General features: G+C 29.7%; 7 protein-coding genes and 1 non-coding gene across 8 annotated transcripts; 4 read left to right on the plus strand and 4 right to left on the minus strand. All coding sequences in view use genetic code 12, as the record gives it.

Moving 5' to 3' along the window:
- Positions 1-14: 14 nt before the first annotated feature.
- RPN10 (proteasome regulatory particle base subunit) lies at positions 15-1,018 on the plus strand. The gene has a single exon (XM_064881346.1). The coding sequence runs from the start codon at positions 110-112 to the stop codon at positions 965-967; it is 858 nt and encodes a 285-aa protein (XP_064739892.1). The 5' UTR covers positions 15-109; the 3' UTR covers positions 968-1,018.
- On the plus strand, positions 1,019-2,760 carry RJT21DRAFT_119294 (uncharacterized protein). The gene has a single exon (XM_064881347.1). It carries the CDS (start codon positions 1,182-1,184, stop codon positions 2,490-2,492), a length of 1,311 nt encoding a protein of 436 aa, XP_064739893.1. The 5' UTR covers positions 1,019-1,181; the 3' UTR covers positions 2,493-2,760.
- On the plus strand, positions 2,723-5,170 carry RJT21DRAFT_113071 (uncharacterized protein; the record flags this gene model as incomplete). The annotated part of the gene is made up of 1 exon (XM_064880132.1): positions 2,723-5,170. One exon carries the CDS (start codon positions 2,723-2,725, stop codon positions 5,168-5,170), a length of 2,448 nt encoding a protein of 815 aa, XP_064739894.1.
- Positions 5,171-5,369: 199 nt separating this feature from the next.
- Positions 5,370-7,083, plus strand: FGR14 (Fgr14p). Its single transcript, XM_064883882.1, has one exon. It carries the CDS (start codon positions 5,569-5,571, stop codon positions 6,733-6,735), a length of 1,167 nt encoding a protein of 388 aa, XP_064739895.1. The 5' UTR covers positions 5,370-5,568; the 3' UTR covers positions 6,736-7,083.
- Positions 6,939-7,010, minus strand: RJT21DRAFT_t58. Its single transcript has one exon. It is a non-coding gene; the product is annotated as a tRNA-Trp (tRNA).
- A 185-nt stretch (positions 7,084-7,268) lies between the features above and the next one.
- PEP1 (type I sorting receptor) lies at positions 7,269-12,127 on the minus strand. The gene has a single exon (XM_064883883.1). The coding sequence runs from the start codon at positions 12,041-12,043 to the stop codon at positions 7,340-7,342; it is 4,704 nt and encodes a 1,567-aa protein (XP_064739896.1). The 5' UTR covers positions 12,044-12,127; the 3' UTR covers positions 7,269-7,339.
- Positions 12,128-12,191: 64 nt separating this feature from the next.
- Positions 12,192-12,811, minus strand: RJT21DRAFT_25123 (uncharacterized protein). The gene has a single exon (XM_064883884.1). It carries the CDS (start codon positions 12,627-12,629, stop codon positions 12,321-12,323), a length of 309 nt encoding a protein of 102 aa, XP_064739897.1. The 5' UTR covers positions 12,630-12,811; the 3' UTR covers positions 12,192-12,320.
- Positions 12,812-12,862: 51 nt separating this feature from the next.
- On the minus strand, positions 12,863-13,925 carry RJT21DRAFT_132597 (uncharacterized protein; the record flags this gene model as incomplete). Its single annotated transcript, XM_064883141.1, has 1 exon — positions 12,863-13,925. The coding sequence occupies one exon, from the start codon at positions 13,923-13,925 to the stop codon at positions 12,912-12,914; it is 1,014 nt and encodes a 337-aa protein (XP_064739898.1). The 3' UTR covers positions 12,863-12,911.
- Positions 13,926-14,574: the final 649 nt, after the last annotated feature.

A 14,574-nucleotide genomic window follows, 5' to 3' on the forward strand; every position in this document is an offset into this window, starting at 1 on the left:
TTCACGTTCGAGGGTGTGGAAGTATAAAAACACTTGAAGTAAATATATTATATATTAAATCAAAATTAATTGTATCCCCAACTTTTATATATATATATAGTAATTGAAAATGGTTCTCGAGGCTACTATGATAGCCATTGATAACTCAGAATATATGAGAAATGGTGATTATTTAACTACTAGATTTGATGCTCAATTAACTGCTACTGAATTTATCTTTCAAAGTAAAACATCATCAAATCCTGAAAATACTGTTGGATTACTTGCATATGGTGGTAGTGGACCTCAAGTTTTATCAACATTAACTAATGATTTTGGGAAATTATTATCAGGAGTTCATGATGTAAAAATTTCTGGTGGTAATCATTTTTCAAGTGGAATTCAAGTAGCAGCTTTAGCTTTGAAACATCGTCAAAATAAAGTTCAACAACAAAGAATTGTTGTATTTGTTGGAAGTCCAATTCAAGAATCAGAAAAGGAATTGGAAAAATTGGCGAAAAAGATGAAAAAGAATAATGTGGCTATAGATATCATAAATTTTGGAGAAGAATCAATAAATACTACAAAATTAGAAAAATTTAATAATACTATAAATAATCATGATAATTCTCATCTTGTAACAGTTCCTCCTGGTCCAAGATTATTATATGAAGTTATAGCTTCTTCACCTATTTTAGTAGAAAATGGTGAAGTTGGTGGAGGTGATTATGGAGATTTTGGAGTTGGCGGATTTGGTGGTGCTGGTGGTGATGGATTTATGGATGCTAATATGGATCCAGATTTAGCATTAGCTTTAAGGCTTTCTTTAGAAGAAGAAAAGGCAAGACAAGATCGTGAAGCAGCAGAAAAGGCTAAACAAGATGGTTCAACTACTATACCATCAAATGAATTAGAAAAGATAGACGAAGGGAAAGAAGATGAAGCAAATAATGATAGCTCTAACAATAATGATGTAAATATGGAATAGATTCTTTATATTTCTTCAATATACATGATACGATAACTCAATTGTAATACATCCTTTGCATCAATTTGCATAAACGGACCAAACTACTCCTATATATAAATATGTATCTTTTCGATGCTTTTTCTCGCACATAAGCTGCAAATTTTGGCAACTATTTAATCATAAAACGTTAGTCAGTATCCATTATTAGTGATATTTATCCCAATTAACAACTATGGAATTGAAAAGTATCATTAATTTTGATGATGCCTTATTGGCACTACGCAATGAATTATGTGAAGACATCTACCCATTCATAATTAGTACTAATGGTATACAAAAGTATAATTCTATGAAACACAAATTGAGTACCTATCTTCAGGAGCCTAATCAAAGTGAGATACAACAACTTTTTCAGAAATGTGACGTTTGGCAAATGTTTCAAGAGGGTGAAATTCTGGAAAGGGAAGCATTAGAAGTTCTCTTACGTCTTCATAATTTTCATCTATTAGAGAAATTTCATTTTCAAACTAATCCTACAATTGTTAGAATACTTCACAAGTTTTTGAATACATTTCTACGAAACCTTATGGTAACCAATTATTCTTTAGAAAGTTTGTCATTGAAGTACTTTAAATTCACTACATCTTTGAGTTTGCAACCACCAGTACTTAATAGAGCCATAAGTGAAAGCGGACAGGTTATAAATAGGGAAATAAGTAACAATGGTTTGAAAAAGAAAAATGGATTGTTTTATCCCAAGCCCGATGATTGGCATCAATTGTTTAAAATCAAAAACATAAACAATTTTAAGGTTTCAAAATCAAGATTATTGAGTATAGACGATATTTATACTGACTTTATCTTTGAATTAACGTATTCCGACGAAAGTCTTATTCAGCAAGCTGTCTGTTTCAACTATTTTAGACCAGTAACTAAACTTATTTCATCCCTTTTTGATAAAGCTTGCGTATTACCTAAAATTAGAGAAGTAAAATTGATGGCTGATGAGAAAGTTTCAGTGACTGCTAAGATGGAAATTATGTTAAATGATATGAAGATACCTATAGATGTAGAAAGCAAGAACGTTAGTAGATTAATCAAAGAATTTACCAATTCGAGTTCAAATATCAGTGAAACTTCTTTCCCATTTATAAAGATTTTCTCACAATGTGTGAAACAAGCTTTTGTAGTTGGGACTCCTTATGTAATATTAACAGATTATGATTCATTAATTTTGATTGATTTGTTGGATAATGATATCAGTGATGACTTTGAAGATGATAGTTTTGGCTATCTAACTAGAGGACTCAAATGCCGAATATTATTCTTTGAAGATTCCTGTAATGATCCATACTCGTTTTACGCTAAATTCTTCATGTTCTTGATAGATAGTGTATCTACACAACCTTTACATGATCTGATTATGAAAAGGTTTGACAATAAAAGTATGACAAATAAGTCATTAAGAAACATTCTTGTTAACAGGTACTATAACAGACTACATATTTGTAATAGCCAATTATTCAAATCCGACAACAGTTAGAATATATATTTATTTATATCAATTGTATATACCTGAAAATCGAAATAGCGATAGCTCTAATGATATGAATTTATCCCTTTGCATCAATTTGCATAAACGGACCAAATTACATCTCTATATAAGTATGTGTACAAATACTTTTTTTTTCGCACAAGCTGCAAATTTTTGACAACCACTTAACCATTAGTCAATAATTAAGTGCTGATATTCATTGTCCCAATTAATTAACTATGGAATTGAAAAGCATCATTAATTTTGATGATGCCTTACTGGCACTACGGAATGAATCATGTGACGACATCTGCCCATTCGTAATTAGTACTAATGGTATACAAAAGTATAATTCTATGAAACACAAATTGAATACCTATCTTCAGGAGCCTAATCAAAGTGAGATACAACAACTTTTCCAAAAATGTGACGTTTGGCAAATGTTTCAGGAGGGTGAAATTCTGGAAAGTGAAGCATTAGAAGTTCTCTTACGTCTTCATAATTTTCATCTATTAGAGAAATTTCATTTTCAAACTAATTCTACAATTGTTAAAATACTTCAAAACTTTTCGGATACATTTCGAGAAAACCTTATGATAACCAATTATTCTTTAAAAAGTTTGTCATTGAAGTACTTTAAATTCACTACATCTTTGAGTTTGCAGCCACCAGCGCTTAATAAAGTCATAAGTTCAAGTGACGCCAATGTGGAAAATACAACTGTCACAAACATCTCCATTTCTTCTTTGGGAAGTACCACGAATGAAACAGCAGGTGCACTGATTACCAATAGTGAAAGAAGAAACAATGAATTTACAAAACAAATTGGATTGTTTCATCCCAAAGTCGATAATTGGCATCAAATATATGAAATCAAAAACGCAAACAATTTTAAGGTTTCAAAATCAAGATTATCGAATATAGGAGATATTTATACTGATTTTATCTTTGAATTAACGTCTTCCGACGAAAGTCTTATTCAGCAAGCTGTCTGTTTCAACTATTTTAGATCAGTAACTAAACTTATATCATCCCTTTTTGATAAAGCTTACGTATTACCAGAAATAAGGGAAGTAATATCAATAAATAGTTCAGATTTCACAGTGAAACCTGACTTTGAACTAAAATTCTTAAATACTAAAATTCCATGTGAAGTAAAGAAAGCAAATTTAAATGATAAAATCCAAAAATATTACGAATCTAAATCAATAACTAAGGCATCACTTGGATTAATTCAAATTTTTTCTCAATTAGTACGCGAAGCAATAGCAGTTGGTACTCCATTCATAATATTAACAGATTATAGTACCTTTGTTGCTTTTGATTTAATGGATTTTCATCTCAATCCAGATTTTGAAGGGGACAATTTCTGTTTTTTAACTAGAGAACTTCAATGTCGAATGTTTTCTTTTGAAGATACACCTGAAGGTTCAACTGAAAATTCGTACTCATTTTACACTAAATTATTCATGTTTTTAATAGAATGTCAATCATCTCAATCATCTCATAAAGAAATCATGGAGAGATTTATGAAAAACTCAGTCATTCATAAATCCTTAAGAGATGTTCTAATTGAAAAATTTTATCATCATATCAATAACATACAATTGGAAACATTAGCATATGATAGAGAAAATAAGTATAATTTTAATAATTCGGTTTTGAGTAATGAAATTGATGTGTCAACCGATATTAGTAAATATTCCATTACATTGAAAGCTAATTATGAATTCCTGAAATTTTATATTGATGCTGTTATTCAAATGAGTAGGTATAAATCATGGCAGAGTTATAATATGAGTGACTTTGCAAGAAAATATAAATTTATTTCAATAATTTCTGGTAGTGAATTTAGTTCCCGAAACAGTACAACTTTTGTCGTTAGTACTAAAGCCAAAAAGAACCCTAAAAAGTTCTTTTTGAAAGTCTTAGACCCTATCAGAAATGCTACCTATGTGGAGAAAAATAGTGTATTTCAGGCCTCGTATAATTCCACATTTAAGGATTTCTTCCAAGAAATCGTTTCATATAAACGTCTAGGAAAAATGAAAAGTGGCATAGCCAAGTTGGAACTGTTTGGATTTCTTAAAAATAATAATATACATGAATACCATGAAATCCTCAAATTATCCAAAACTCCACCAGAAGTTGCTGGTTTTTATATATTATTGGAATATATTCCAGGTCTTCCTTTGAATAAATATTCTGGGAATAAAATCGAAGTAGGGAAAAAAGCTCAAGAAACTCTTCTTAAAATCCACCAACTCGGTTGCGTTCATCTTGATATTCATTCCCAGAATATATTGATTTATAAAGATATCCCTTATTTTGTTGATTTTGGTAGATCTAAAACAAGTCAAAAACGTCAGTTTTGGGATAGGACTAAATCTAAAATTCAAAAAAATGATTTAAAGGAAAAACAAAAAGATGACCATGATTTGCAAGAAGTTTTAGAAAAATTTAATTATTTGGATCCTACTAAAGAGATTCAAAAATCTAATTATTCGTTTCCTGAAAATAATCTTAATAAATCTAAGTTGAATGATAAAATGCTTGATGCACCGAAACAGAAAAAATCAAAATCAAAATCAAAACCAGGCAGGGTGCAAAAATCTAAAAGCAATGAAAGACTTGGCTCGATAAAACTTGGCTCGATAAAACTTGGCTCGAAGAAGAAGTCTTTGTAATTCCCCTTTTCTATTTTTTTAAGTTTTTATTCTTATGTTTCATTCGTGTTAATTATATGTTCTTAATTATATGTTGTATAACATATGTAGATATCATTCGAATAGCAAATAAATCACCGGCTTTAATCTACAACTACCACTCCAAATCAATCATCCTATCAAATATCTTGCATATGCGGACGATATCACTATTTTCTTAAATGATATTAATGATCAATCTAAATTAAAACTGCAACTTGAATTGTTTCTGATTATTAGCAATAGTAATGTTAATTACAATAAAACTTTACTCAGTTGTAGAACTATCAATTTTCACCTGGATGACTTTAAATATCTTGGAATCCCTAATCATCCAATTCCATGGACTACTACTAGATCTTTACTCAGTTTTCTAATTTATGAAAATGTTCGACGTCTGTTACCACTTACCACTATCCTATCAAGTTCAAACCATCAATATGTTTGTTCTCCTGAAACTTTATTTCAGAGATCTTCATCAACCCTTTTCCAAATCGGAAGGCAAGGATCTTCGTCATCTCATCTCATCCAGATTTCCTGGCATATCCTATACCACTTTAACTACTCCCAAACATTTAGGGGTATATGGTATGATTGATCTTTACGATCACTTATTAGGTCGTCGAGCACATGAAGTATACAAGGTCTTGACTCAATCAAGACCATCATTAAACATCATTATCTGGAGATCCAAAATACAACATTTTCTTAATACTGTAATTCCTGCAGCATCAGCTCCAACCGCTACACATACTCTTCACTTCATCCCATGGTATGAGATGTTATTTGATCTTAAAATGCCACATCCTGATTATCGACAATTTTGGGGACTCATATTGAATTCACCAATGTTTGACTACAGCGAGAAAGCTCAATTGGAGGCTTTTTATGATTTAACATTCAGTCTTCATGATCGGTCACAAGCTCATCTAACTCATTATTCATCACAAGCTTTTATAAACCTTCTCAGTCTCCCTGCCTTTAGATCTGACATAGATCGGTATTTACAAGGAATTGATCACAAGCCTTTATCACCATCTTCGTTTAAAAGTGTTAGTCGTCGACTCAGACTCAGTCGTACTAATTTACGTATGAGTTCATTCTTTAATGATACGTTTTTCCTAACTCGTAAACAATGGTCATCATATTGGTCCTTCTTACAAACTAAAAAGAATCAATATCCTGGCAAATTGGAACATGTTCATTTATTTCATTTGGGCTATTATAATCACAAATTCCATCTTCGGAATCAACCAGACCCTTTACATCCCAATAGGCATTTAAGGACTTGTTTGTTTTGCTTACAACAAGATTCAAATTTTCAACATATTTGGCAAAAAATTATTTCTGCAGGTACATCGAGTGTTATTTCCTCTTATCTTCTTAATAATCGGGTAACCGATACTTTTCTACTCTCATTAGATCGTTATTTAGTCGTGATTCATCGTCTTTATTCCCATCGTCGAGCGGCTAGGCAAGAGGTTCTGCCTCTTTCTGCCTCTCAGTTAGATGTGGTAATCAGACTTTCTTTCACGACGATCCTCTAATTTTTACTGTAATTCTACTCTATATTTGAGAACTTCTTAATGAGTTCTTATATCTGATTCATTCTTTTTACTTATCTATAATTTTTCTATATTTTTCTTATATAGGTTTTGCCTTATGATGAGTTTATTCTTATCATAGGATTTTCTCCTTTGCGTTTATAGCTTAATACATACGAATTAAAAAAAATAAAAAATAAAGGAATTGACACGGACAGGAATTGAACCTGCAACCCTTCGATCTGGAGTCGAAAGCTCTACCATTGAGCCACCGCATCATCCTCGAAGGTTTTCAATGCTTCGATCGGTCACGTTCTCGCGATTCACGTGACAGAAAACTGCAAAATTTGGCGCAACCTGTAAATGCTTATGTAAACCAGTAAATTTTCCTAGTTCATTTTACAGATTCACCAAGGAAAGTTGCAAAAAGTTTATGAACAACCAATAATTTAACAACATATTTTGATATGGTACGTTACTGAAATTACCGTATAACCAATTAGAAATTACGATAAATCTCTCACAAATAAACCTAATAAATTTTTTATTTAAATTTCAATCGATATTTAATTTAATATATATAAATATATATATATAAATGGTTTAATCATTCAGTTACAAGATGAGATTCTTCATCTGAATGATCATCAATACCAAAGAGTCTTGAATCAACATTTTCTGGAGATTCATTAGTTTCAACATGAGATATATCATCATCATGATCATTATCATCAGTAAATTCTTGACTTAAACTAACTCTACCATCATTAATTTCTTCATCATCATCTCGGAAATCACCAAATAATTCATCTTCTTCATCTAATTCAGGTACTTGAACATAATTTCTTCTTCCAGGTGTACGTCTAAAGATTACTGAAGTTACTTTATCTAAAAGTAATCTATCAATTTTTTGAATTGTTTTAAAAGTTGCAAAAGTTGCAGCCATTACAAATATTCCTCCTCTAACAATTCTATTAACCACAACGTCTACTTGATTATCTTCTATTGGATGGAAATCATCATCATCAAGATCTAATCTAATTTGTCCAAGACGTTTAAATCCTCCATTTCTTCTAATACCTCTATCATAAACAAACCAAGTTGCAAAAATAAATACAAATAATGGAACAAATAATAATATAAATAATTTCCCACCAGTAACTTCTTTTCCATAATGTTTATTAAATTCCTTTTCCATTCCATGACATGGTTTAGCTTTCCAACTATCAAATTCTTGACCTCCAACACATGTTGATAATGGAATTTTTCTATAACCAGTAGGTTCAAAATATTCAAATGCTCCTTCTTTACTACAATATTCATTTTCACGATCACTTGGAGATAATCCTGTAACTAATTTACAAGTATTATCATTATCTCTATAATAATTATAATCACATTCAAAATCTCTTCTTGTACATGAACAATTTCTTAAAACTTTAAATCCTTCACTTAATGGTGCACTACCAATAAAACAATCATTATGACCTTCAGCTCTACGTAAATATTTAACTTCATGACCAAATAAACAATTATCAGGTAATTTAGGATGAGATGGTGACCAATATACGAAATCATCATTATCAGGATTATCTAAATCTAATTGACATTGTCTTTTATGAATTCCTGAAAAATCAATTGAATAAGCAATTGTTATATCCTTAGCTCCAGATTTATAACCAAATATAAGAAATTTTCTTGAAGTATCTGATGGTACAGTGGCTAAATCTAATACATTAATTGGTATATCAGAAAATTTATAATCATGCCAAGTATTTCCATCATCTAATGAATAAGATAAAGTATCAGTTTCATTTCTAGCAGGAACTAATACAAGTATAGTTCCTCTATCACCATATTCCCACATATAAACTCCTCGTTTAATTTCTTTCCAAGTAATACCTCCATCATTACTAAGAAATGTTGAAGATCTTTCATAACTATCTAAAGATTTTCCAACACTTCCAACACCAATTAAAAGTCCAGTAGCTGAAGATGATGAAAAAGTATCTCTATAATCATCTCTTTCAGTAAATCCATGTAAATGTAATGAACATCTATCTAATGGTTGTCCAATACAAGCAAATTTTTCACCATTAGAATTTAATACTGGAGGAATTAATGGAGCCCATTCACCTCCATCATTATGAGTTATTTGAGTTGATAATTCTTTATTACCTTTTGAATCATAACCTGCCACTATATTTGATATAATAACTCCTTCAAGACTATCAATTCTATCATAATCAACATAACCAACTTTATTTCTATTAACTTTCAGTAATGATAATACATATGAAGTACCATTAGAATTTGATTTTAATATTGATCCATATTCTTTACCTAATTCATTATTAGTTGTAACATGCATGAATATTGCCTTAGATTCAGAATCTAATATAGTATAAGCTTGTTGAGATTCTACATGGAAATCAGGAGGGAAATCTGCATCAGCAAATGTTGAACCATCAACCGTAACTTTTGCATGTAAAGATTTTTCTCCAGCATCAACAGTGGCAATTACAACATAATCTCCAGTAATTGCATAACCAACAATATAATCAAATATTGTATCTGATTTTTGAAATCCATTATCAGAAGCTTCTAATTTAAGTCTTCTAGTTTGTCTATCAATAACTGAACAATAAATAATATCAAGATCAGGATTATTTGATTGTTCAAAATAAGTCCCTACTAAATCACAAGTAAATACATCTTCAATTAATAATTGAAAATTAATACCTCCATCATTAGTTAAATATGCAATAGCAGGACAATCTCCTGAAATACATTGATCATTACCAAACCAAATAAATCTTAAAGGATTAAGTTTATCAAAGGCAATGGCTCGACGTTTAGGTATAGGTAAATTAGGAGCCTCACGTTTAACAAATGTTGCACCACCATCATTAGATATATAAATACTTTTAGATTCAGTAATTAATATAACATGACCAATAGCATAACCTTCATAAAAACTAACAATTTTATCATCAATTGGTACTTTATTAAATCCAACTCCTCCATCATTAGATATAAATACTTTATTATCAATAGTATTAACCACAACATTTTCAAATGATATTGAACTATTACCTTCAATATATGTATATTGTCTAAGAGCTCCTGGAAATTCATTAATTTCAACCACAATATCATGTTTAGTACCGGTTTCTCCACCTCCATTATTACCTTCATGATCATCAATAAAATCAGAACATTTAAATAATTGATTGGTTATAAAATCACTTAATTTTTTCTTACCTAAATTACATTGATTACCATCCAGTAATACTTTAATTGGAATACTTAATTCTTTAACTTTATCCATCATACATCTATGAGCAATAACTCGATGTAATGGTTGACAGTTTCCATCATCATCAGGTTCAAATCCATTAGCACATTCAAAATCAGCTTCAGTACATTGACATGGATCTTCATAAACTTTAACATCTTCAAATAATTTATTAACAAAACATTGAGATGATTGTTTTCTACGATTAAATTTTTCTTGATGTCCATAAATACAAATTGGTTCTTGATTTGGAGTTACTCGAGCAAATACTTGTTCAAAATCATCATCTTGACAAATTTTCCCATTAAATGCATCAGTAAAATCAATTGAATAAAGTACTTCTGAAAAATCCATATCATGATGATTATCAGGAGTATTATCAACTAATCCAGACATAATGAATTTTCTTGAAGTTCCATCAACTGTGGTAGTTAAAGTTAATGGGAAAAATGGATGATCAATCAGTTGAGTTTGAAATGATTTACCTTGATCTAATGAATAATAAAATTTATCAACACTTTGTTGTTCATTACCATAAAATGGTACAGCTATTATAACATTACCTTGATCACCAAAGGTAAATAAACATGCATCATCAAGGGCATGATCCCATGATGCTCCACCATCTCTTGAAATCCATGTTTGCATATTATTAAGATCTTTATCAAGTTTTTTACCTTTACTACCAATTGCCATTAAAATTCCTGGTGTTGGTCCTGTAACAAAATTCCCTTCACCATCTCTTTCAGTTGGGTTTAATAAATGTAATGAACAACCATTTGATACTTTACAATCTTTATCATTATTAATAGCTAAAGGATTCCAATCTTTACCATCATTAAATGAATATTGACTTACAATATCTTTTATAGTTCCTCCACCAATTAATAAATCTAATAAATTAGAATCATTTTCATCAGAAATATTTCCTGTATTTGCTAACCAAGCTCCATCAATATTTTGAACTTTTTTAACGGCATTATCTTGAATATTACCTAAAAGTTTTGTTAATCTTGAACCATCAGAATCAGATCCATAAAATGTTGCCGCACTTGTAATACCTTTATATTCTAATACTGATATAAAAAATGACAGTTTAGAAGCTTCTAAAAATGTCATTAAACCATAAGATGAACTAATTCTTAAATCAGTTCTATGAAAATGACTACCATTTTTAGATACTAATATTGAAACTCGAGAATTTTCATTAAATTTATCATTTTGAACAACAAGAATTAAAAAATTCAGTTCAATTCTTATATCAATAATTTTCCCATTATTGGCATGATGATGATTAACTCTTTCAGAATTTTTAAAGAAATCAGTTGTAATTAATAAATCTGATTGAACCACATGACCAAAAGAATTTAAAGTATCTTTATTACAATATAATGTTGAATTATCAACTCCATCAAAATCTAAACTTGATCTAGCAAATCTACAAACTGTCAGATCAATATTTAACTTTTTTGGATTAGTTTTAAATCCATCAGTTGTATAATAATAAATTCTTTTACAATTTGCATTAAATATCTTTTGAGGACAATCAAAATAATCAAATAAAGCAAAATCTTTTGAAGCAGCATTTAAAGTAATATAAGGAATTGAAAGTAAATCAAGTTTTTCAGATTTATCATGAATAATTTCAAACTTTTGCCAAGTTTTACCTTTATCATTAGTAATAAATTGATTTTGATTTGATGTAAAGGCAAAAGCTCTTTCTTTAAAGAATTTATCTAATTCAATATGAACTATATCTTCATTTTTAGTTTCTTCAATTAATGAATAATTAATTCCATCATCTAATGATATTAAAAGTTGAGAATTTCGAATTACAAGAATATTTGATGAATCATCAAAGTATTTAATTTCTGAAGCAACTTTTTGTTCAGTAATTACTGTAATCTTTGGATGAAATTCTTCATCACCTGCTGCTATAATAGTTCCAATTATCCACCAAAATATTATGAAATATCTCCATAAATTTCCGGAGAAAATTCGTTGATTACCCATTGAGTATCACAATATTCTAGTTATATATTTATTACAAGATTTAATTGAACTGTTAGTGAAATAAAGTTAATTTTAATACTTTTCAATTACTAGTGAGGCTCGGATTTCGAGTTATCTCTCCCTTAGGCGCAACTGCCCCTAATCGGTACTGGTGTCTATTCGGCGCGCATTGCTGGATAGTGTTACCGAGATGGTCGTGTGAATGCCAATATTCATTACTACTACTAATTACTTACTAGTATAATCATTCATATATATATATTATATATATACCCATCTAATCTATATTGTGATTAACTACTAACCCTAAATAATCTCCATAACGTATAACTTGTAATCCACAATGAAGTTCTCGTTGATTTTCTAAATCATAATATTTTCCAATATTAATGACATATCCCATTAAACTAGTAATAAATTTATCTATATCAAGTTTATATACTCTTAAAACAACTTGATGATCATGCGACATAATTAAATCAAATTGTAATGATTCACCTATAAGTCCATACATTCGACCTAAAGCCGTTTGAATAATGGTCTTCCATACAATAAGATCAATTGTTATTCGATTAAATTCTTTCATTAATTCTTCATGATGATGACTATTGGGATCGGGACTCCTAATATAATTATGTTAGTAAAAATCTACATCTACTATCGAATTTGTAACATTAAATTTATACATACAATCCCACTACTATATAATTCCAATCATGATCCTTAACAACTTGTCGTACCACGGATGTAGTCATTGGCACGATGGTGGTCTACTATACTATACTACAAAAATTATATACAAAATATTTTTTTTAATCTCTCATATTTATTAATTTTTTCTCTTCTCTCCTCTATACTAAAATGGCTGCTAATTATTAGGTAACTGAATTTGAATATCATATGAAGATGATCCAATAGTAGACTGACTATAAGATTCAGTTTCTGATAAGTCATTTCCCTCACCCGATAAAGATAATGTAGTTGTTGACAAATCTGATCTATTTCTAAGTACTGATAAAGGGAAGAAGCCAGTAGTTGAATAGGGATTTTCCTTATTAGCTGGCTTTTTGGGATTATAAACAAATTTAACCGATTTAGATTTATGATCAGTTTCATCTTTATTATGAATTAATACCTTTGCACTTTCAATCAATTTTTGCTTAAACTCTTTACGAACTTGATCCATGGCTGATAATTGTTTATTTTCTTTATTAGTAGGATTGAGATGATTATACGATGATACATATTTTGGAAGTATACCTAAGGGAATTGCTGATGAAGGAATTGGCACGTCTGGAGGAATATGTACTAAAGTATATTTAGTATCAACAGGGACATAAATAAAAGTACCATTTGAAATTTCTTTAGTTAATTTCGTAGTGGTAGTTGTAGTCGTAATATCATCTTTTAAAGGATCCTTTCTATAATTGCTTTGATTATAACTGTTGGACCTATTAATACTTTTATTCCTTCTCTTATTATTGTAGTTGTAATGATTGGATGAAAAACTTCTCTGGATATAAGTATCATATTCAGGTCCTGATCCTGATCTATATTCATTAGTGGAAAATACTCTATTTTGATCCTTAGTAGACAGAGAACGATTTCTAACTTTATGATTATGAATTACTTGAGGATAATGATTTAAACCATTCTTATTCCATGGACCAGATGAATTAGATGTATAATTCTTCCTTGTATTAGAATTACCATAATTATTAGAATTTAAACTAGGAATTGGAGTAGATGAGGAATTATTAGCGGTAACTTTTCTATTTCGATTTCCATTGCCTTTTGTTAGTTGTAGATCTTGGAGATGGATATCTAATTTATCACTATGTTTCCAACTGATTAATTGAGAGATCAGATACTTTAACATCATTAGTAAGTAGTTAATGAATGACAGTTACAAAGTGAACTACAATAGAATAAATTTAAATTTAGCGCCAATAAAAATACATAGGGTGCAAAAAAAATATAATTTGGTGTAGACTTCTTGTGAAATTTTTAAATAATTAATTAACTAAGAGACCGTATTTACGAATATTTTAGGAAAATTATAAGAAATAATATTATATAGATCAAAATGGTTTGAAGCGATGTTACATTTTAAATCGAATATTTATGGAACAAGAGAATAAAGAAAAGCAATCTTAGTAGAAGTTTGTAGAAGGAGGGGAAAGGTTTTGTGGGGAAGATTAGTTGAGATGAGCGATGAAGATGAAGTGGAGAATTAATTGATGAGGAATCAATTCCTGATTAGGTTTAGCATAATCGTTTTAGTTAAGAATTAATGTCAAACTAAGGAAAGTAAAAGTTAAGTAGAGAAAAAATTAAGTAAATGGGGAATAAATACAATAAACAATGGTTTAGAGGGGAACCAAAAGATGGTAAATGTAGGAAATGAAAATGAAAATGAATATGAAAACTCATTGGAAAAGTATATCTTGTCAGGTGGGGGAAAATGATCATCAAAATTAAATTCAAATCCAAATAGTTTGATTTAAATTTTAAAGCCAGGGGATTTAACG

The sequence above is a fragment of the Scheffersomyces amazonensis genome (genome assembly GCF_036850825.1).
Source record: "Scheffersomyces amazonensis strain UFMG-HMD-26.3 chromosome Unknown RJT21scaffold_2, whole genome shotgun sequence".
Taxonomy (NCBI): Eukaryota; Fungi; Ascomycota; class Pichiomycetes; order Serinales; family Debaryomycetaceae; genus Scheffersomyces; species Scheffersomyces amazonensis.